General features: G+C 46.7%; 2 protein-coding genes across 2 annotated transcripts in view; one reads left to right on the top strand and one right to left on the bottom strand.

The window, feature by feature from the left end:
- EIF2AK1 (eukaryotic translation initiation factor 2 alpha kinase 1) overlaps positions 1–20,992 on the top strand; it is a 32,732-nt gene extending 11,740 nt beyond the window's left edge. Inside the window, exons 4-15 of the mRNA XM_007942680.1 lie at positions 138–175; positions 861–960; positions 1,881–1,961; positions 2,967–3,066; positions 3,746–3,803; positions 4,917–5,226; positions 7,493–7,604; positions 9,289–9,389; positions 17,068–17,182; positions 18,178–18,263; positions 19,405–19,638; positions 20,843–20,992. Coding sequence (XP_007940871.1) covers positions 138–175; positions 861–960; positions 1,881–1,961; positions 2,967–3,066; positions 3,746–3,803; positions 4,917–5,226; positions 7,493–7,604; positions 9,289–9,389; positions 17,068–17,182; positions 18,178–18,263; positions 19,405–19,638; positions 20,843–20,992 — 1,485 coding nt within the window. The remainder of the gene's footprint in view (positions 1–137; positions 176–860; positions 961–1,880; positions 1,962–2,966; positions 3,067–3,745; positions 3,804–4,916; positions 5,227–7,492; positions 7,605–9,288; positions 9,390–17,067; positions 17,183–18,177; positions 18,264–19,404; positions 19,639–20,842) is intronic.
- ANKRD61 (ankyrin repeat domain 61) lies at positions 10,159–14,622 on the bottom strand. Its single transcript, XM_007941023.1, has 3 exons — positions 14,407–14,622; positions 13,535–13,632; positions 10,159–11,104 (listed from the first exon to the last, which is right to left on the bottom strand). The coding sequence occupies exons 1-3, from the start codon at positions 14,620–14,622 to the stop codon at positions 10,159–10,161; spliced, it is 1,260 nt and encodes a 419-aa protein (XP_007939214.1).
- Positions 20,993–22,578: the final 1,586 nt, after the last annotated feature.

The raw sequence follows: 22,578 nt of genomic DNA, 5'->3' as shown, positions 1-22,578 counted from the left end.
TATTTCCAACTTTTGAAGGAATCGCCATACTGCTTTCCACAATGGTTGTACCATTTTACAGTCCCACCAGCAGTGTATGAGAGTCCCAATCTCTCCACAATCGAGGTGCTTTTTTAATGTTACTCTTTTGATTTTAGGATCCTTGTGAGGAGAATTCTCAGATCCCGAAAATCAGGTACATGTTAAAGATTTTTTTAATTTTATTTTTAAATTACCCATGGGGTAAACTGTCCAAAAGAAATCAGGATTAAGCAAATAGTTGTTTTGGGTTAAGAGGTGATTCAGTTAGTGTAGTTGATGAAGATTGAAAATTCTTCTCGGCAGTTAATTCCTGCTCTGAAATTGGCTTTTTTCTCATTTCCCGCCTTGACCCCCGGCTCTCGTTCACTGTAGATCCTGTAAACCCCATCGGATTCAGAACACCAGTGTCAGTCCCTGTTAGAGCAGTGGCATTGAAGTTCAGCTACCTTTTGTTTAAAATCTGTGATAGGTCTGGATCATCAAGGAATTTGAATTAGTACTGAGCTCAGCTAATCAACTGCTACCGTTAGCTATCCTTACTATTCCTGCCTTAAAAATGGATGATAACTTCGCCTTAGAATATTGGTAAGGTGCCTGAAATTAGCATGGTGATCCTTTTGCAATCTTTATCACACTGTAGATTCACTTAGCAAACATTTCTTCATGAAGATTAGAGTATTTCATTTTAGGGCATCTTTTCTCAAGTGTCACAACTTAGTGGAACCCAAATGAATGAGGTCTGTGAGGCTGGTGACTCCGTGACCATGAATGATCCCTGGAAACTTTGATCCTCCCGTGTCTTGATGGTGATTCATTAAATATGTGTGTTTACCCTTGAGGTCAAGAGAAGTGGACTTGGAAGCACAAACCTCACGCTACTTAAATGAATTTGAAGAGCTCACCATCTTGGGGAGAGGCGGCTACGGAAGGGTATACAAGGTGGTCTTCTACGTACTTTTTCCAACCTATCACTCTGTAAAGAAGCTTTTTTTTTTTTAAAAAAGAAAGTGATTTGGGTGGAAACTTACAGAGCAAATTCATTTTCCATACAGCAGTGCATACGTGTTTTGTCTCATGACATTGACTGCAGTTCCCCACAGTGTAACAGCTCTCTTCCCACTTCCTCCCTGCTGTTACCTCTTCCCTGTGTCCTTCGCTCCCATGCACTCTCGTCCCCCGGGCTGTCTGCCTGTGCAAACACTGTCCTTCTGCTCTCCCACAATTGATCGTTCTGAGGCATATATCTACCTGATGTAAACGTTCACCCCATATGCCTGTCTGTTGTCTGGCTGGGACCCACAAGAGACAGCTCAGTTCCAGACCTGAAGGGTGACCAGGGGCTGTAGTCTTGGGGGTCTCACCAGGTCTCACCTCTCTCTTTGAGAGTCTGTCTTCACTATCGATAGACTCGAAGGGCAAATCCTAGAAAGCAGGCACATTTCTTTTTTCATTAAGATTTGTTATTTATAGAGAAGGGGACAGGTTTTATTTTATTTTAATGATGTTGGTTTTAACGTGGATCCTGGAAACTTTGAGTTTTTTGGTTTTAGAGTTTATTTTTTTTTAATGTGTTTGGAAACAGGTATTTGAGAGTGTTTTGGGCTTTTCACTGCCCTTTTCTAAGGGCCCTCGTCTTCAAAGCTGACCTTCTAGGTTGGGCTTTCAGTGGGGTCAAGCTTCTGCTTGAGCTCAGACAGGATGATGTCCCTGAACCTAGTAAAAAAGACACTTTTTTTTTGCTTTTAGCTGGACTTGATAGTGGGTGGCTTAGTTGATCTAAGCTCAGATTGAAAGGACTTTCTTCATTCATTTAGAATTTATTGACAGCAGGTAATTTTGGTTTTTCCTATACTTTTTAGGTCAGGAATAAATTAGATGGCCAGCATTATGCAATTAAAAAGATCCTGATTAAGGGTGCAACTAAAACAGATTGCATGAAGGTAAGATATTTTAAAATTACTTATTTTGAATAGTTGACTATTTTTGTCCTTTGTATTTTAATTATTTATTATGATCTGGGTGAAAGCTAACAGCAAATTTGTTTTCCATTCAACAGTTCATACGCATTCTGTTTCATGACGTTGACTGCAGTCCCCACCATGTAACATCTCTCTTCCCACTTCCTCCCCGTGATTACCTCTTGCATGTGTCCTCCTTTCTTATACGTCCCTCCTCTGAGCTATTTGCCTGCACAAATAATGTCCTTCTGTTCTCCATGTTGATCCTTTTAAAAGAATTGGGTGTGTAAGTGTGTGTAAGTGGTGTGAATTGCCAGTTGGCTAAGAATGACAGGAAAATACAGTAAACAGAAAACCCCAATTCTTATTTAGCTTCTTTTTTTTTTGGTGGGCATTTCAGACTGACCACATTTCAAGGTCATTGCTGGGGAAATTAATTTTTAGGTAAATGATTACAGTGTGACTTGTTACCAAGAACACAAGCCCACATCTGTTTTCTCCCTGACACGCTGTGTGGTGCTGGGCAGAAGATGACCTCTCTGAGCTGCCTCTGCCTGTGGGAGTGGCGACCTTGAGAGAATGATAACTAAGCTGTGTAAAGCATAAAACACTGTATAAGAATGTAGTTGTTTACTTGTTGTAATTGCCATTTGTCTCTCTCAAAAAATATTCCAATTTCTTTAATGTAGTTTAGATTTCTTATAAAGAAGAGTTTCATTATCCATTTGCTCTGGAACAAGTAGTATTTGGTACCACGAACTGGGTGTCCCTGCATGACGCACTCCTAGCCAAAAGGTTGGCAGTTTGAACTCACCAGAAGTACCTTGGAAGACAGGCCTAGCAGTCTGCCTCTGAAAAGGTCGCAGCCTTGAACACCATTGGCACACAGTTCTCCTTTGCACATGTGGGGTCACCTTGAGTCACATCAACTTGATGGCAGCTGACAAGTTGTCAGTAAAAGACAGATCAAAGCTCATTTCCTTTTAGGTGCTACGGGAAGTGAAGGTGCTGGCGGGCCTGCAGCATCCTAACATTGTAGGCTACCACACCGCCTGGATAGAACATGTACACGTGGCCACGCCACAAGGTAAGCAGCTTTGATGATACAGATCGGGGTTGTCAAACCACGGCCCGTGGGCCACATCCAGCCGACTGCCTGTTTTTGTGCATCCCACAGGCTGAGGATGGTTTTTATATTTCCAGATGGTTTACATAAAAAGAAGAAGATTTAGTGGAAATGAAATGAAATTCAAATTTCAGTGTCAATAGATCAGGTTTATTGGAACACAGTGTTGCACGTCTTCATTGATGTTCTGTCGGTGGCAGCTCCGGCACTCACTGGTGCAGCAGGGTCTTGTAGAGCTCACAAAACCTGAAGCGCTGGCTGTGGGGTCCTTTACCAAAAATGATCCCAACGCCTGGTGTCATAGAGCAGGAGAAAGAGATGCCCATTTCCGTAAGTATTTTCAGCCTGGAAATGCTATGGGGCTGTTCTCCTCCGTCCTTGCAGGGTTGCTATGAGTCAGAATCATCTCAATGGCAGTGGATTTGTAAAATTTTATTTTAGTATAGTTTTACGGTTCTGTTTTTATAGTTTCAAAAATACACCAGTCATTTGAACATGCTGCTTGTATTGTACTTTGCAGGAAGGGTAAGCCGTAGTTAGTTCTCGTTTGGTAGTATGTGGGTATTTTACCTCTGCCTCTGACCTCTAGACTGGAAGGTTGAGCCGCTGAAGGTTGTTCTTGTTTGTTTTTGTTCTGCAGTCAGAGGTCCTATTCAGTTGCCATCTCTGGAGGTGCTTTCCAATCTGGAAGATGACAGGTATGGGGACTGGGGTATCCTTTACGTGGCAGATGTCACCCACAGTCACTCACTGGGCTTCCTTTGTCTTTGCTGCGAGAAGCTGATTTTTATTTCAGAATGTTGAGTTAGTTCCTCCTCTCATATATTTCTTGTCCGTGTGTTTTGAGGACCCATTAGTCTGGTTGGTTGGTGTCTGTGCTTTGATTCTAACATCAGATAATCCGTTGTTAGAAGGGAGGCCCAAAAGCCTTTCCCCATCCCTATATTTTCTTCTAAGAATTCTGTGGTTTGAGTTTTCACGTTTAGATCTTTAATTCATCTTGAATTTGTTTTTGTGTATTTTAAATAAAATTTGCTGCTGGGCAGGTGTGTATCATTTTTTTCAGGAGCTTACCAATAAAATTCATTTCAGGCCTGAATGAAAGAACCAGTTGAGTTATTGTTGATCTATTTCTTTCTTTTTTAATGTTTTAACTTTTTATTTGAAATAATTTTAGAATTAGCAAAAAGTTGCAAAAGTAGTACTGAGTGTATGTACCCTTTACCCAGCTTCCCCTAATGTTAGCAGGCTGCAGAACCTTAGTGCAGTTCCCAAATTGACCTGGGTAAACTCACATACTAGATGCCATTAAGGCTGTTCCAACTCAGGTTGACCCTGTGTGTGTCAGTAAAGAACGCGCTCTGAAGGGGTTTCAGGACTGGTTTTTCAGGAGGTCACCAGGCCTTTCTTAGGAGCCTCTGGGTGGACTCGGACCTCCAGCCTTTCGGTTAGCAGCTGAGTGCTTAACCGTTTACACCACCCCAGGGGCCAGGTTAACATAGGTCAAGACCATCACCTACAGACGCTTTGAGATTTCACCCGTTTTCCGTCTGAGGTCCCTTCTCTGGATCGCTCCTGCTTTTTGTTGTGGAGCCTCTTTCCTCCTCTCCACTCTGTGGTAGCTCCTCTGTCTGTCCTGTCTTTCTGGAATCTTCTGATGAGTACTGGTTGGGTGGTTTGCAGAGGGACTGGCTCTTGTGGTTTGCCTGATGTTTTTGCGTGACTGGTTCGAGGTTGGGTGTTGTTGCTGAGAGTGCCTCAGAGGTGATGTTGTATTCACTGCTTCCTCTCTTGACTTCCTTTTTCTCCAGAGATGAGTGTGGTGTCCAACATGGTAACAGTAGCAGCTCATCCATTGTCTTTGCTGACTTAACCTCAGACAAAGAAAAAGCCTTTGGAGAATCTGACTTTGAAAATCAGAACAACATGCTGGTGAACTACACCACCAATTTAGTGACAAGAGATGCCAGTGGTTTTGGATCATCCATTGAGCTACGAGAAAATGGAATGTCAGCTGCTGGCCCTCAGCTGCCTCTCAGGCATCATTCAGATTTGGGGGAGAATTGCACCTCCTCCGAGGAATCTTCTGAAGAAAACTTGAACTTGTTTGGGCGGACAGAGGTAGATGACATTCCCAGAACCTACCAGTGTGACGCTTCCCATAGTCATGCATCAAGGACCCTCCTTCTTCCTCAGGTGGTTTCCCACCGTGCTGTCTCCCCGGCTGTGCGCCAGCTTCTTGGCCCTTCTGCTCAGTTTCATTCTGTCCATCTTCCCTCTCACCATGGGGCCTTCCGTTTTGCTCTTCTGCTCATCCTTTTCTGACCTCCTGCCTGCGTCATTTTCTCTTTAGATGTTTTCATAGCTGTATTCTCTCGTGTTGCAAAAACCGCTCACATTCTGTTGCTGTCTGTACTGTAATGCTATAGAAGGTATAATGCAGAGAGGTCCTGTGTTTTGCATTTCGGTTTTAGGAGCGCGCCCGGTGGGATTGCTAGATCATTTTTTAGGATGCTGTTCTGAAGGTTGGACGGCCATGCTGTGAGACTCCCATCACGCTCTCACCAGTATTAAGTATTAGCATTAAAACCTTGACTGTTGGCTGGGTCTGCACATGACCTGTTGTGTCAGGATTACACGACGGTATCCCTGACTTGTGACACGATTCTGTTTTGACCATTCCATTGTAAGTCGGTTCTGATGTACATCAGATACTTTTCCTTTTTTCAGTTTTCATTATTATTGCCCTTTTATTATCATTGTCCTCATAAATTCGATCTTTGTCTTTGGGGTTGGAACAGTTTGACTTCAAATTAACAGGTGATACTTCAGATGGTACGAAGCGCTGCATACAGTCACGCTTAGGTGTGGTCTGTGGTGAAGTTGGCTTCAGTGCTATTAACAGTGAAGTGGGAGTGGGCTGTCACGTCGTTGGAGTTGAACATCTCCCAGGTTCCTGTCCATTATGACTCTCGACACCAACTTCACTGTAGACCAGGCGACAGTCTGCTACATGGCTGTGCTCTGTACCATTAATCCTAATGCTGGACATCTGTGAGTAAACCTCTGAGAATGATGACATCAGTGATTACACACTGTGGCATTGTATGTGTACCCATTACTAACGATTAGTGTACAACTGCTCCCCCAAAAAAAGCAAACGGATGGTGGTAAGTGTGGTTAGTCATAACTCAAAGACGTCTTAAGTCAGGGCTGCCTTTACTGACTATAGATACAGAACACAGACCTCCTTCTTGTCGTTAAGGAATTCATGTGTCTTTATGCGTATGTTTGTTTAAAATACACAGACTCACACAGGCTTACCTAAATTCAGAGGAGTTGAATTTGGGAGACTTTTCATCTCAGTCATTTCATTGATCTATATTGTATTTGGGAAATTCTCCTGCCTACTAAAATAAATGGGCTGCAGTGAGCTTAACCTGTGATTGCCTTCTCCTTGATCATGTTATTAGTACAATGTGAAGCCAACCAAAGTAAACACGGTCTTGTCTGCATGCACTCGTGGAGTACCCTACCACCTGACTCAGCTGTTCTTTGATGTTTTATCCCAGCTTTAAAAACTCTTTCTGTAGTGAGCAGCCGGTTTCAGGCTCCACTCCTCAGTGTCACATTTGAGGCTTCTGCCACCTAGCCCCTGACTAACTCTAGCGTGGCCTATGACACTGTGTTTTATTAAAATTATTTTTTATTTCAGAAAAAAAAACTATTTTTTCTGTTAGTGGTTGCTTTAAGGGTCAGTGCGGTGACATTCAGAACAATTTGTACACCATTTTTAATTTATGCACCACGTATCTAAAAAGTCACGCAGTTTTCGTTCTTTTCTCATTTCTCGTGGCTTTCCAGCTTTAAATTTCAAGGCAAATTTCCCTTAAGGAGGTTATCAAGTACCACTATCTTCAGTTGTTGATAAGCTGTTACATTCTAAGTCCCACTAGTTCACAATTTAATGTCACACACAGTGCACACTCAAATGTTCACCTTTTCACAGCATGTAAAACAGTGATAAGGGAAACTGGATGCCACAACCAAACAGGTGCTCACAATTCTGATAGGAAGAGCCATGATGAGCGGTTTCCCTTAAGAAATGATCCTACTGAAAAACAACACGGAGACAGAACGTGAAATGTTTGAGTCACATAAACGCACGACTGAGACTCCAAACTGCCATTAAGTGTGCTGTGTATGTGACACTGGGTTCCAATTACGGCTTTACTGCTCTGTCCCCGTCACTAGACTTTGGGCCTCTGGGGCAGGCCTGTGTCCACCGGCTCTGTCTCGGTGGTCAGCGCAGTGCTGGCTGGTGCAGGCGCGCGAGGGTTTGCTGACTCGGTGACTGACGTGAGTGCCCGCGGTGTGTCGTCCGCAGGTGCAGTACCACCTGATGCTGCACATCCAGATGCAGCTGTGTGAGCTCTCGCTGTGGGACTGGATCACCACGAGGAACAGGAGGGGCCGGGAGAGCACAGACCAGGCGACCTGTAAGTGCCCCGCTGCTGAATGAAGACGGCTTCCGAGCTGCTTCATCTGGAGGCAGTGCCTCCAGGTGCTTCAGATTAATGTGAAAAAATAAAGAAGAAAGCAATTGCTCTTCTTCCAGCATTTGCTAAAAACAGATATTTAAACTTTGATTTAATTTTTTCTGATAGGGTACATATTTTATTATTTTTTAACCTGAAAATGCAGTTTATAGAAAGAAGTTCTTCATGGAAGGGTGTGTGGTGAGAAGTTTGTCTCCCTTAAAACCCAGACCGCCCCCCCCCCCGCCTCCAGTTATAATAATCCTAGAAATATCATTAGGCAGTTGTTGGTGTTTGGACTTCCTTTTTGGAAAGTCAGTGATGGGTCCTTCATGATATATGAGATGCATGGTCAACTCCCCGAAACACTGAAGGCAAAGGGGGTGTGCTACTACTAGCATGATGTCAGTTTCTCTTACTAGAACATCTGAAATGAAACTGTTCTGATTTTGTAGTATTCTAGCACTGTGCTGCTGGCTTTCCTTCAGTGATTAGATTTTTCACTTTTAGTCAGTCCCAACAGTCCCGTGAATGAAGACCTGGCTCTAGCGTGGCACAGCCGTGAGGTCTGGGGCAGGTCAGGGAATGTTCAGTTGGCTTTCTCACCTATGGAGTGTGGAGCAGGCTTCTTTGGGGTTGTCGAGAGGATGTGGTATGGTGTGAAGGACACAGCACACAGCCTGTATAGAAGATACCGAGGGCGCTGGAACTGTTATCCTTGGCTCGGCTCAGGATGTGGTTACTGAGTGCTCCAGCATTTCCCACTGGTTGGATGTTTTAAGGCGCCCTGGTGATATAGTGGTTAAATGTTCAGCTGCTAACTGAAAGGTAAGTGGTTTGAAACTACCAGCTGCTCCACAGGAGGAAAATGTGATAGTTTGCTTTCATAAAGATATGGCCTAGGAGGACCAGCGGGCCGTCTTAACTCTGTCCCATAGTGTCTCTGAGTTGGAATTGACTCACTGTCGGTGGGTTTGTTTTTTGGTTTTTTGGGTGCATCAGGTGGGTTATTTTGGAGACAGACCAAAGGGAGGCAGTGACTCTGAATAGTTGTGCATTGCCACCAGCCACACAGGAAGTTATTCATGTCAGCATGGGGGGCAGTCATGTTAGGGTGTCTGTCAGTGGAACCATCGATGAAGTGTGTGTGTGCACACCCCCACACACATGCCTAGGTACTTGAGATCCTTAACTTAGATACCCAGGTAGCGTAAGAGAGGACTATCTTAGTTTGTTCTCTGTAAGGAATAGGTTTGAACTTTATAACAAAGTTGTGTTAGGTGCCACCAAGTCGATTGAGACTCATTGTGATCCCATGTGACACAGTTAAGGGCTTGGTTGCTCACTGAAAGGTTGGTGGTTCAGACCCACCGAGCAGATCCGTGGGAGAAGGACAGGTGATCTGCTGCCATAAAGGTGACAGCCTAGGGGACACCATGGGGCAGTTCTGCTGTGTCACATGGGATCGCTGTGAGTCAGAATTGACTCCACGGCACCAACCAACAACCCCGCCGTGTTTGCTGAAAAGCTCCCTGTTCCGTAAGTGTCAGATGTTAACAAATTCAAAACTGTATTTACACGTAGATGTTAGTGCATTTGAGTAGAAAGAATTAGACAAAAAAAAAACTTACTCTTTTGCTTCCAGGTCCTTATGTTATGGTCAGTGTTGCTACAAAAATTTTTCAAGAATTGGTGGAAGGTGTGTTCTACATCCATAGCATGGGGGTTATGCACAGAGACCTGAAGGTAAGTGGGGCAGATGTATCACCAAGGGGGATGGCAGCTGCTGCTCAGGGGTGATGTGGCGTCAGGTCACGGACTCAGAGGTGGCTCTGTCTCCTCGCTTGTTCACCTCAGAGGCCGTTGTTCCTTTGACAGAAATGCTTGTTGCCCCATGGATGCAGAGCCTGGGAACCTTAGACTGCACTGGACCTTAGATTGAACTGGGTATTTGGAAGTTCTCTGGGGAGTATTAGTACTGGGTTTCGGGTAGGTATTAAGCGTGCCCTGGGGACGGATGCATGATGCTGACAGAAATGCTTTGGAGGCTCCTGTTGTGTTGCAGCCTTCCAAGTAGAATGAATTCCTGTAATTCTCTCTTGAAAAGGAAATTTGGAATGGGAAATTACACACTCAAAAAGAAATAGGCTTTTTAAAGTCTTTTTAAAAAAGCCATTGTTGTGTTTTTAAAAATCTGTAGTGACTATTCCAACTTTGACCCACAAAAGACTGTCAGGGGAGAGGGAGCAGATTTCTTTGATGACAATTTGAAAATAATTTGCTAACTTTCCAGGCAAAAATTAAATTGTCAAAAATGCATTTAATAGAAGATGAAGAACAAAAGAAAGTCAGTATTTAAATCGCTTTATTTTTCTCAGTCTGTTGAAGAATTGGTAGTTTGTATGTTTGGGGTGCACGAAGTGGTGGGCTGAATGTTTTTCTGAGTTCTTGTGTAGCGTTGAGCCTAGAGAATGTGAGTTTCTGAAACTCTACGGCACTGGGAAACGTCGAGGCCTTATTTCAGGAGGTAGGTGAAGTCTTGATAAGTGTATACAGAGTTCCATACCTTCCCTGGGAGAAGGCGTTTCAAGTGTTGTTTGTACTTCTCGCCGTAAACACTCCTGATGCTTCTTTTGCAGATGTCCCCTAGGGATGAGGGCTTTTGTGATAACTTGATGAGGGTTTCCCTTAAGAGATGGAATTCTGGTAGCATGAGCCCTGCAGGTAGGACTCCTTGGTGGTTGGTTAGCCTCAAAGGATAGGCGAGATCAAGGAGCCTGGCGAGAAGGGCCACGTCTCTGATGTTGGAGCTGCGCAGGAGGTACGTGTAGATCGGAGATTCCCCATTTCTTGTTAATATGTTTACATTTGCGTCAAATTCAAGCAGGAGGTTGATTATTGCCTCTCTGCCTCCAAAACATGCCTCGTGCATAGCGGTTTGGCCTTCGTGGTCCTGGGCGTTGACCTTGGCACCACTCATTAGGAGCAGACGGATGCAGCCGACGCCCGCTGCCAGCATCCGGCCGGCTTTGGTGGATGCGGCACACACTGCCAGCTTGAGGGCCGTGTTGCCCGTGGACGAGACTACACAGTTCACGTTGGCACCGCAGGCCACGAGCACCTCCATCATTTCCTTGTTGAGGATGTCTGCGGCCATGTGAAGGGGGGTCATGCTGGATTCATTAAGGGCATTGACGTGGGCCCCATTCTGGGCCAAGATGGAGAGAACCAGGTAGGTCCCGTAGGTTACGGCCATGTGCAGAGGTGAGTGCTTGTTGTTGTCGTCCACTCGGGCATTCACTTGCGCGCCATGTTTGCATAAGATGCGTAAACATGTGACAGCGTTGTTCTGAATCTCGGTCAGGATTGTCTGGATCCTGTTTCCTGGTATTGTCCACATGGTAAATGTGATTGGCCAATGCAGCAGCATCAGGTGGAGGGTGGTGAGGCCCCTTGTGTCCCTAGAATAGGTATTGATCATGCTTTACACCATGTTTGCATTTAGAATGGCTCTACATGAGAACAATGCTCCAAGGCAATGTTTATTTACAGCAGTTCCCTGCATTGCAGGGTTAGTTCTCAGGACGTCACAGTTTTGGGGGGACGGGGGAGTGGTGTGTGTCTCGGCATGGCGGGGTGTGGACCGGGTGCCGCACCTTCTAGCAGCCTGTCCCCTGTTTTTGCTCTCGCAAGGACTGTAGGCCCTTCATGGCTGTATCTTAGTTATCTGTCTCCCTTGCACAGTGCTGGGCCGATTGAGTGGGTTGTCAGTACAATTGTGCACAAACTCAGATGCCATCTAGTGCTGCGTTAGGACCAGCCTTGGAGGCCCGTTCAATCAGGTCTCTGTGGCTCTGCAGAGTCTCGGTGGTGCAAGGGGTTAATGTGCTTGACTGCTGAGCAAACGTTGGAGGCTCGGGTCTACCCAGACGTGACTCAGAAGAAGGGCCTGCTGTTTCTGAAGAATCAGCCACTGGAAACATTGTGGGGCACAGTTCTCTGACATGCACGCGGAGGTGGCAGGAATTACACTGACCGGATGCCACCTCGGTTAGCGGCACTGCCTTTGTGCTTTGACGCTTGGCTGCTTCATGTAGGTAGACTAGATGACGGGTTTGAGTCAGGAGCCCGAGGGTCCTTCTAAAGTCTGTGAAGCTGGGTGGCATGTGCACGCCCTTACCAGCAACACTGCTGACACCCCTCAGGACTGGCTCCAAAATGCCTTTATTTTGGCAGAAAAAAGGGGTAGGTTTGTTGTGAAGATGGGATTGTCCCGCTGCAAAAGGGAGGTGATTTTAGCTTATATGTGTGTTTATTCACTGAAAGACCCTGTGCTTGGGATGTGGTACAGCAATTAGTCCCTGCCAGTTCCGCCTTGGCAGAGCTTCCAACCAGTGTGGAAGACAGACAGGAAACATGGCTTAGCGACTGGAAGTGGTGGGCAAAGTTCTAGACAGGACCGGAAGTGTCACTCAGAGATGGCATGTGGATTGAGGGGTAGGAAAGAGTATACCAGGGAAGTCTGGGCTGGGGTGATGGGCAAGAGGACTCCCAGGTTGGCACTGGGGGAGCGGAGAGCCAGCCATGTCTGGCGGAGGCTTCTGGAGCGTGGAAAGGCCTTTGGGCTTCATTTTCCATTACATCGTGGAGTGAAGTTCTGTTTCTGTACCACATGGTTGTCTCGTTCAAGTGATTGTTACTGGGCACTTACTGGGAGGCATTGCCTGAGCTGGTGAACGTAGGAGGTAGAAGAAACCGGTCGCTGTCCACATAACTGCGACTCATGGTGGCCCCGAAAGTCTCAGAGTAAAACTGTGCCCGTAGCTTTTCAGTGGCTGACTGGCAGCCCTCTCATCTGAGGAACCTCTGAGTGGCCTCGCACCTGCAGACGTTTAGTCGGCAGTGAAGCGTGCTGACCGTTTGCATCGCCCAGGGACTCTGTTGTTAGGTGCTGTCAAGTCGGTTCCAACTCGTGGCAACAGAACGCAGCATTGCCCTGTCCTGCACCATCCCCCGAGTGTGGCTGTGCTGGAGCTCATTGTTGGCGACCACCATCAGTCCCTGTCATTGAGGTGGCCAGAGTGGTGAGCACATGGAGGTCCCTGTCGTGGAGCGTCCCTTCCTGCGGACTAGTGTCCCCACCTTCCGATAACAAACAAGAGAACCCACGGCCCATTTGTATTTTCTTCTTCTTAGACCTAACTTGGGAGCTCTGGTAGTGTAATGCCTAAGGCATTTGACTGCTAACCAGAAGGCTGGCAGTTCAAACCCACCAGCCACTCACTCCTCAGAAGGAAAGCTGGGCAATCTACTTCCGTAGAGATAAACCAAAAAAACTCACTGCTGTGGAGTCGGACTGATGCCTGGTGAGCCCTCCTTGGGTTTCTGAGGTGGTATCACTACGGAAGTAGATTGCCCAACCTTCCTTACGAGGAGTGGCTGGTGGGTTTGAACTGCCAGCCTTCTGGTTAGCAGTCAAATGCCTTAGGCCCTATGCTACCAGAGATACTGCCTTGGAAACCCAAGGAGGGGTCACTATGAGTCAAATTGACTCAATGGCAGTGAGGTTTTTTTTTCGAGACCTAATTTAGATTGCTAAACTCCTTGAGGTCAGTGACCATAACTTAGTCCGTTACCACGACATCTAGTACATGGTTGAGCACGTAGGATAGACTCGGTATGCTTCTGGTTGGTGGCCTGATTTCTGTTCTTGTGTCCTTTCAACAACTGAGAGTATCTCACACAGAAAGTAAAGGAATTGGTTCATTCAGAACGTGCTCATTTGTAGGTCATACGCCGTGAAGAATGAGTGCGTCTGGGCACAGCTGGAACAAGTAGCCCCTAAGGCAGGTGTGTTGTCAGTCGGAGTGATGGGCTGTCAGGAACCTTACCTGGCTTCCGGGTCAGCACCGTGCTGTAACAGACAGAGCAAGCTCTGGGCTTTGCGGTACTCCGCCGCCAGGTGAATGGGGATGATGGGCTGAGTCTGCTTCAGGCGAGAAAACAACAGACGTTAGAAGCAGCCCCGTAGCCACACATTACGGTGGTGGTAGCTCGCCATTTCGAAGGGAACTCGGATACCTAGTATCCAGTTGGTTCAGGCTTTTCTAGTAGGGATATTGAGATTTTCCTTTTCTTTTGCCTGTTTTCAGTGACCAAAAACCCAGTGAACTCCAAATGATAAAATCTGTGACTTACAGAAATGCAAATTTACAAGCTAACTTCCTCAACGCTTTGAGTTGATTCTTAGGAAGTGCTCTTAGTGTAAAATGAATGGTAACTGCTCTTAGGTCACTTCCGGTAGACCTTATCTAACCCCGGGGTGGTTGGGAAGCTGATGGTCTGGTTTTCAAGACTCCAGCAAAGTAGGGGATAACACTGTGTGTCAGTGATGGCTTTACAGCCTGACGGCAAAGGAGGAGAGAAGGCGTTGGAGAAGGGAGAGGGGAACTGCCAGTTTCTGGGTAAGAGAGTATGAGAGTAATGATCTTTGTAGACATTTAGAAAATAGACAGATGGGGGAATGTGGTCCCGGCACGCCAGCGGAACCACCATTGGTGTATCTGAGATGACATTAATATTCTTTCAGCCAGATGGGTTTGGTCTCTTGTTGGGTCAGGTGTGTGTGGTACCTGGAAGGGTGTGGTGTGCCTCACATGTCTTGCGGGTGTCGGGCCACCTCCTCGGAAGGTGGTTTAGTGAGTTCCTCGAAGGAGGTGGTTGCCTGCCCACACGTCCCAGGCTTGAGGGGAAGAGAGGGTACCTGGCTGAGGAGGAATCTGTGGCTGGTAGAGTCGGCCAGAACAGTGATGGGCTGGTTGACGGGGTGATCTCTCAGGAGCCCTTTGATCATGGTGCAGTCTTCTCTCAAGATGGCTTCATAGAGTTTGGTGTGAAGTGCCGCAGGCTGAGTGTCTTCCACTGTCGTGGTGCTGTCAGGTCCCAGGCCTCTGGCCTCTTTCCTGCTTACGTTTCCCATGAGAGGAATTGATGAGTGAGGACGTAAGTGTCTAGGGAAACGGCCAGAGGGAACTGGCAGTTTCAGGCTCTGTGATTCTGATTCTTTCTGTTTGGTTCTAGAACTGTTGGAGGATTGTTGCTTCAAAGACCTGTTCACGAATCACTTCATGTTTATGGTGGAGCCAAACGTCTTCAAACACGTGTTTTAAGTTGGTTTTAAATGGTTCCCTGACCACACAGTGCCACATTCCAGCATACTTTCTACTCAATCACAAAAATGTTTCCAATCTGTCATCTTAGATGTAAGATGATTTATTTCTGTTTTCTCCTCCAATTCAACTACAGTTCAAACAACTAATAGCACTAAAATGGGGGAATTTATCTATTTAAGTAAGAAGGTAGAATTACACATTGAACGTTAGAGACCACAACTTTGAAGCTAAGTCTTTTTTGGTTTGTAGTGGCATCTCTCCCACACACGCAGCCCAGATACAGGTGCAGCTTTACAGGTGGTCCTGGGCAGCTTTGGCTGAGAAGTGCTTTGTGTCTGTGATGCTTGTTTAAGTTGAGCCAAATGTGCACCTTCGTACCATGACCTAAACCAACCCACTGCCATCAAGCCGATTCTGACTCATAGCGACCTTGTAGGACAGAGTAGAACTGCCCCGTAGGGTTTTCCAGGCTGTCAGTCTTTCAGGAAGCAGACTGGCTCATCTTTCTCCTGTGGAGTGGCCAGCGGGTTCAAACTGATGACCTTTTGGTTAGCAACCCAGTCCTTTAACCCCACAGCATTACCAGAACTCCTTATTGTTCCCAACTGTGACTCATAAATAAGAATTATCCGGGAGCTATAAGAACTGTCAGAGCCTGGGTCTGAGGGACCCTGGTGTCAGGATATTTAAACACATTGTATTGTAAAAATTTCCAAACAGGTAGAAGCAGAAATAGTTCCATGAGCCCTTACGTCCCATGGTAACAGTTATCACCATCTTGGCGCATTTGCTTCATCTTTTTGAACTTTTAATGTCACAGTATAAATGCCTGATGCCATGTCATTCCATCTCTAAACTCTCTAGTGGCATCTCTCAAATTCAAAGCACTGCTTACATATATCCCTTCTCAGGTCTCACAAAGTTAGCACCATTTCCTTAGTGTCATCTAATAGCAAGTCTACACTGAGGTCTTCCATGAGTTCTAAAAGTCTTCCTTATTATTTTGTGCAAATCTGGATTCAACAAAGCCTAATTTATTGTCTCGCTTAAACTCCTTCTAATGTGCTCTCATAGTGTAGTGGTTAAAGCATTCAGCTGCTAACCAAAAGGTCAGCGTTTCAAACCTACCAGCTGCTCTGCCGGAGAAAGATGAGGCAGGCAGTCTGCTTCTGTAAAGATTGACAGCCTTGGCGCTGGGAGTCAAACTTGGCTCGCCGGCGGTGGGTCTCGTTCTTGGTGTCAGCCGCTTCTACTCTGGATGCTGCAGGAGGCCCCGCCCTGCTGTACCCTGGGGTCGCTGAGTCGTCGGCAGGTCGGGCATCGTTTCTAAGGCTCCTCAGGTGGTTCCGGTGCCGTCGGCTGGGAAGCGTTTGTGTGTAAAGCATGCTCCAAACGACTGGTTCTCAAACATGAAATAATGTGGCGACTTTTAAATAATAGTGTTGTCAAAACAAAACAAAACAAAAAACCCGCAGCAGAGAGATTATAGTAACTGTGGAGTCAGAAAGATTGATGCTCAGGACCTGACTAGGCCACTTACTGTTAGTGTCGCTTGATGATGTCATTTAACTTCTGCCTTCCAATGATTCCATAGACTCCCTGCACAGGGCATTGCACCTGGATTCAACAAAGCCTAATTTATTGTCTCGCTTAAACTCCTTCTAATGTGCTCTCGTAGTGTAGTGGTTAGAGCATTCAGCTGCTAACCAAAAAGTCAGCGTTTCAAACCTTTGAAAACATCTACAAGGCCTGGAAAGGAACTCTGGTGGCGCTGTGGTTAAGGCATTGGGCTGCTAACCAGAAGGTCAGCAGTGTGAACCCATCAGCTGCTCAGTGGGAGAAAGATGAGGTAGTCTGCTTCCGTGAGGACTTAACAGCTTTGGGAACTCTGTGGGGTGGCTGGGAGTCGGAATTGACTCTCTGGCAGTGGGTTTGGGTGTTGGTTTACAGAGTTGGAACATTTTGGACTTAGAATAAATGTAATTCCTCAGGCCTTTCCTAAAAACGACCGACTGACTGAATGACTGATGAGTATTGATACCTGGGTCCATCCCACAGGCAGAGTCCTTTGCTCTGGGACACAGAGAGTTTATAAAGCACCTGGTGCTTCTCATGGGCCCCAGTTTGAGAACTACCTCTCATTTTTAGCTTTGGTCAGGGCTACTTACTTCTGGATTGAAAACTCTTAACACCCACAAGCTTTTACTATTTTTAAGAAAACCAAGGGATTGACTTGTTCTGTTTATTTCTAGCCTAGAAATATTTTCCTTCATGGCCCTGATCAGCAAGTTAAAATAGGAGACTTTGGTCTGGCCTGCACAGACATCCTGCAGAAAAACACAGACTGGACCAGCAGGAGTGGGAAGAGTAAGCGTTTTATTTCCTTACCCATTTAAAAAACAAAAAAAAAGATGATTGAACAAGTCAGTATTTAAAGAGAATCACATTTAATAAGGAGCCCTGGTGGCGCAATGACTAAGCGCTTGGCTGTTAACCAGAGGTCAGTGGTTTGAACCCACCAGCTGCGCTACAGGAGGATGAAGCAGTCAGCTTCCGTGAAGACTGACAGCTCTGGAGACCCTGTGGGCAGTTCCCACTCTGTCCTCTAGGGGCGCTGTGGGTCAGAATGGACTCCACGGCCGTGGGTGTGGTTTGGGCTTTGGTTCTGTGAAGACTGACAGACAGCCTTGGAGACCCCATGGGGCAGTTCCACTCTGTCCTCTAGGGGCGCTGTGGGTCAGAATGGACTCCACGGCAGTGGGTGTGGTTTGGGCTTTGGTTCTGTGAAGACTGACAGACAGCCTTGGAGACCCCATGGGGCAGTTCCACTCTGTCCTCTAGGGGCGCTGTGGGTCAGAATGGACTCCACGGCAGTGGGTGTGGTTTGGGCTTTGGTTCTGTGAAGATTACAGCCTTGGAGACCCTGTGGGCAGTTCCACTCTGTCCTCTAGGGGCGCTGTGGGTCGGAATGGACTCCACAGCATTGGTTGTGGTTTGGGCTTTGCTTCCGTGAAGACTGACAGCCTTGGAGACTTTGTGGGGCAGTTCCCCTCTGTCCTCTAGGGGCGCTGTAAGTCAGAATCCATTCCACAGCAGTGGGTGTGGTTTGAGGTTTGCTTCCGTGAAGATTGACAGCCTTGGAGACCTTCTGGGGCAGGTCCACTCTGTCCTCTAGGGGCGCTGTGAGTCGGAATCGACTCCACAGCAGTGGGTTGGGTATTTTTATAGGTTTAATAGCAGGAGTAAGTTAAAGAGAAAAACCAGCTATTGTTCTCTTAGTGAATGTCTTGCTCAGAGTAAATGTTCTTTAATATTGACAGCATCCACATGCAGTGTTTAATATTTGGCTTTTCAAATTATAGGTGTGCTGCCAACACATACTTCCAGAGTGGGAACCTGTCTGTACGCATCCCCTGAGCAGCTGGAAGGATCCGAGTATGATGCCAAGGTAGTGTCCGCTGCATCTGAGCTCTTCCTGGAGTCGTTCTGCAGATGTACTTGGATGTGGGATGTACAGCATGTGTAGTGGACACTCCCTGGTGGAGGAGATTCTGAGAGGACTGAGGACCTGCAGGTTATCTGTCACATCCCAAGGCCTCACAGGCCTCAAGTGTCAGCACTGCTCTTTAGGCTGTTTACCGTTTCCTCATTTACGATTTTCAAACCAAAAAACCCCGACTCGCCGTTACCAAGTTGATTCCAACTCATGGCGACCCCCACTGGGTTTCCGAGGCTGTAAATCTTTACGGAAGTAGATCGTGCATCTTCCTTTCTCGGACTAGTCGGTGGGTTTGAACCACTGACTTCTGTTAGCAGCCCAGTGCCTTAACCACAGCGCCACCAGAGCTCCTTTCCGGGCCTTTTTTCCAGGGCAGTTGGATAAATGCTGCCGGGATGCTTGGCACTTCTGATGGACTTTCGCTGGAATAGAATGAAGACACTAAAAAGTTGTGATGAGTTCAGGAAAACAAGCCCCTTGTTCCCTGAGGGGCCGATTGAGTAAACCCTTTTTCTCAAATAATAGAATTAGTCATTTTTATGCCTTTGACGAATCAGTCGGCTTTTTAGTGACTGGGAAGGAGCTGCTAGAAATGACCATGGCTGTCCCTAAAATCCAACCTACTAAAGACCTGGGGGGAAAAAAAAAACTAGTTTTGGGAAAAGTGGCCCCAATTCTATGCAGTGGGTTTGTGAACTTTACCCAGAATGCTTCCTTAGCCCTGGAGGCAGAGACTCAAGCTGGACCATGTGTGACTCCCCTGTAGGTGGCACTAGCAGGGCGTGTGCACATTGCGTACCTCAGTTGGGGTCTGGCCTGCACATCCAGGGTGTGGATAAGACAGTGTAAGGCAGGAACTACTGGAGGTCAGGGGACATTATCCCTACCCTTCATGGGATCCCCATTCCTTCCCTGGATGTCCCTTTCTATGACAGTGCCTACTACCTCTCACCCAGAGCAGTCAGCCTGGCTGACAGACACTTGCCCCTATGGACTCCTGGTCCAGAGGACGGTACCTGAAATGGAGGGTGGCTGTGCTCTGACTGACGTTTTGTTGCCCACTTAACTCTCTTCTCCTTTTCTTTTCCAGTCAGATATGTACAGCCTGGGTGTAATCCTGCTAGAACTCTTCCAGCCGTTTGGAACAGAGATGGAGCGAGCAGAAGTGTTAACAGGTTTGAGAACTGGTCAGATCCCCGAATCCCTCAGGAAAAGGTGTCCAGTCCAAGCCAAGTATATCCAGCTCTTGACCAGCGAGAACTCATCCCAGAGACCGTCTGCCGTCCAGCTGCTCCAGAGTGAACTTTTTCAGAATTCCGGAAATGTATGTAAATTTTTTTTTTTAAATGCTGGGAAAAATAGAAAACCTGAAATAGGGTTTGTTTAAATTATGAATCCCATTTCATGAAGAACAGTTGAGCTGAGAATAAGCTATGGTAGCAAGACTGTAAAGCCCGTTCCCATAGTTCTCTCACAGTGTAGTAAGCACTCAATGCCAGTAGCATATACCCTGCCACACCCACGGCTGTAGTTGATGCTGACTCACAGTGCCCCTCACAGGGTTTCCAAGTACGTTGCCCCATCCTTCTGTGGAGCGGTTGGCGGGTTCAAAGTGCTGACCTTTCAGTTAGCAGCTGAGCGCTTAACCATGGTCCATCAAGGCTCCGGTGGCAACAGCACACGTGTATCCCATCCGAGTAATCGAGCAGACTCCCCCCCCCCACGAGCTGCTCTGAGATGCAGATGACGGCTTCGGGCTCTGGCTGCACCTGCTGAGTTAGTGGCGAGGGTGCATTTTCCCTAGTGGTGATAGACAATTGTCTGTCAAAAATTTCATCTCACTTCATTTTGTTTTTAGTGCAAGTTTCCACAGCAAATTAGGCTCTCATTTGACAGTGTCTATACAAACTGTTCGGTGACGTTAGTTACGTTTTCCGTGCATCAACATGCTCTTTAATGCCGCTCCGGTGGTTCCATTCCCAGTGCCATAGCTTCCCCGTCCCTGTTGTCTTCTCTTTGCTGTACCGTCATTGTTGACTTCTGGTCTCACACGGGTGGTTCTGTAGTGGTGAGCTGCACTCATGGCTGAAGGCCTTTATTTTGTGTGTTGGTCTTGTTACTCGCTGTAAGATGACCTCAGGATCCTTTCAGTTGGAGGATTAGAGTATCTCTGGGAGTCCTGGGCTCCACCGGCCCTAACCTTAGAGAAATTGTCACAGAAGTATTGTTACCTTTCCTAACAGAGGACACCTGCTAAAGGGTCAAAGACAGCAGCCATGCTAGGGGAGTGACTGCTCACTGATAGACTTTGAGAGCCGTGATGTGATTGGTCACTGCTCACGATGCTATCACATACTGATTTGTGGACTGAAGTGCTTAATGCAGTTGCAGCTAATCCATCGTGCTGATTGGCGTTAGTTAACCGTGATTACGGAAATTCATGCCTATCAGAAGTGCACACAGGGCTGCCTGTATATTTAAAAGGGAAGTATCCATTTTAATGGCGCGTGTATGTTTCCCTTTTACAGATTAACCTTACCCTGCAGATGAAGGTGATGGAGCAGGAAAAAGAAATCGAAGAACTGAAGCAGCAGCTGAGCCGCCTCTCCCGGGACAGAGGGGTGAAGGGGGGACGCAGGTCAGGAGCCTGCCCGGCCAGCCTTGATGAGGCCGTATAAACACTAGGAAAGTGGACTTCTCAGGCGTCTTTGTCTAAGCTACATAGTGAACTGGAATGTAATTTTTTTTTCAATCTGTATTAGGGTATTGATGGTATGATTCTTTATTATATTCAATAAGCCTGTTCAAGACTTACTAAAACCAAACTACTTTTTTCTGAGGTAGCTCTATGACTTGGCACCTGAACTTCTTGTTAGGTGCCCTCGAGTTGGTTCTGACTCTTAGCAACCCCGTGTACAACACAAGGAAACCCTGCCTGGTCCTGCACCGGCCTCACAGTCGCTGCTGTACGTGAGCCCCTTGTTGGGGCCACTGTGTCAGTCCGTCTCATTGAGGGGCTGCTTGTTTTGCTGACCCTCCAGTTTCCCAAGCACGTTACCCTTCTCCGGGGACTGGTCACTCCTGACAGCATGTTGGAAGTATGTGGGATTGTCTCGTCATCTTTGCTTCCCAGGAGCATTCTGGCTGTACTCCTTCCAAGACATTGTTTGTTTCAGCAGTCCACGGTATGTTCCATATTCTTCACCAGCACCGCAATTCAAACACGTTAATTCTTCTTCAGTCTTCCTTATTCATTGTCCAGCTTTTGCAGAAATATGAGATTGAAAATACATGTCAGAGGCACCTTAGTCCTCAAAGTTCCATCTTTGCTTTTGAACACTTTAAAGAGATCTTGTGCAAATTTGCCCAATGCAATGTTGATTTGGCTGCTTCCCATGGGCATTGACTGTGGATCCAAGTAAAATGGAATCTTTGACAGTTTTTATCTTTTCTCTTTATCATGCTGTTGCTTTTTGGTCCAAGTTGTGAGGATTTTTGTTTCATGCTCACGTATAATCTGTACTGGAGGCTGTAGTCTTTGATCTTATCAGTAAGTACTTCAAATCCTCTTCTCTTTCTGCAGGGAAGGTTGTATCATCTGTGTATCATGGGTTGGTAATGAGGCTTCCTTCAGTCCTCCTTCATCTAGTCTAGTTTCTTGGATTATGTGCTCAGCATACAGATTGAGTATTGTGAAAGGGTACAGGCCGGATGCACACCCTTCCCAGTTTTATACCACGCAGTATCTCCTTGTTCTGTTTGGACGACTGTCTCTTGGAATAGCTTCCAGCATCGCAGTACACAAGGTACTGCAGTACAGCACGCTGGCAGACAAGCGATGGGCCCTGACCTCACCCTGCCTTCACACTTTGCTCTCCCCTCCTCCGGTCCCACAAGTTCTTATTCCTCGACTCCTATGTCAGTATTCCTGGACACAGCCTGATACCATCCATTCTTCCTCCATTAAACTCTAAGCCTGTCGGCCACCAAACCTTCCTCCTTGAACAGGTTCTACCTCAGAAACTGCCTAATGTCCCCACTCCTAGCTGTTGCCAAGTTCAGGGCTACACACTTGACGAGCTAGATGGCAGCCAGACTTGAAAGCTGTCCATCGTCCATATGTAAGTGGTCTCACGGCTCTAAAGTGACTTACCAAAGGTCTTTTGATCAGTTCACTCCCCAGCATGGAAGGTTCTACTGGTTCATTTCTCTGTTCTCTCCAACCGCAATGTGGCATCATTCCCAAACCAGGCCCCTCTCAAAA

This window comes from Orycteropus afer, unplaced genomic scaffold (assembly GCF_000298275.1).
Source record: "Orycteropus afer afer isolate SDZICR_OR568_19922 unplaced genomic scaffold, OryAfe1.0 scaffold00006, whole genome shotgun sequence".
NCBI lineage: Eukaryota > Metazoa > Chordata > Mammalia > Tubulidentata > Orycteropodidae > Orycteropus > Orycteropus afer.
This window is presented reverse-complemented; position numbering and strand designations above follow the sequence as displayed.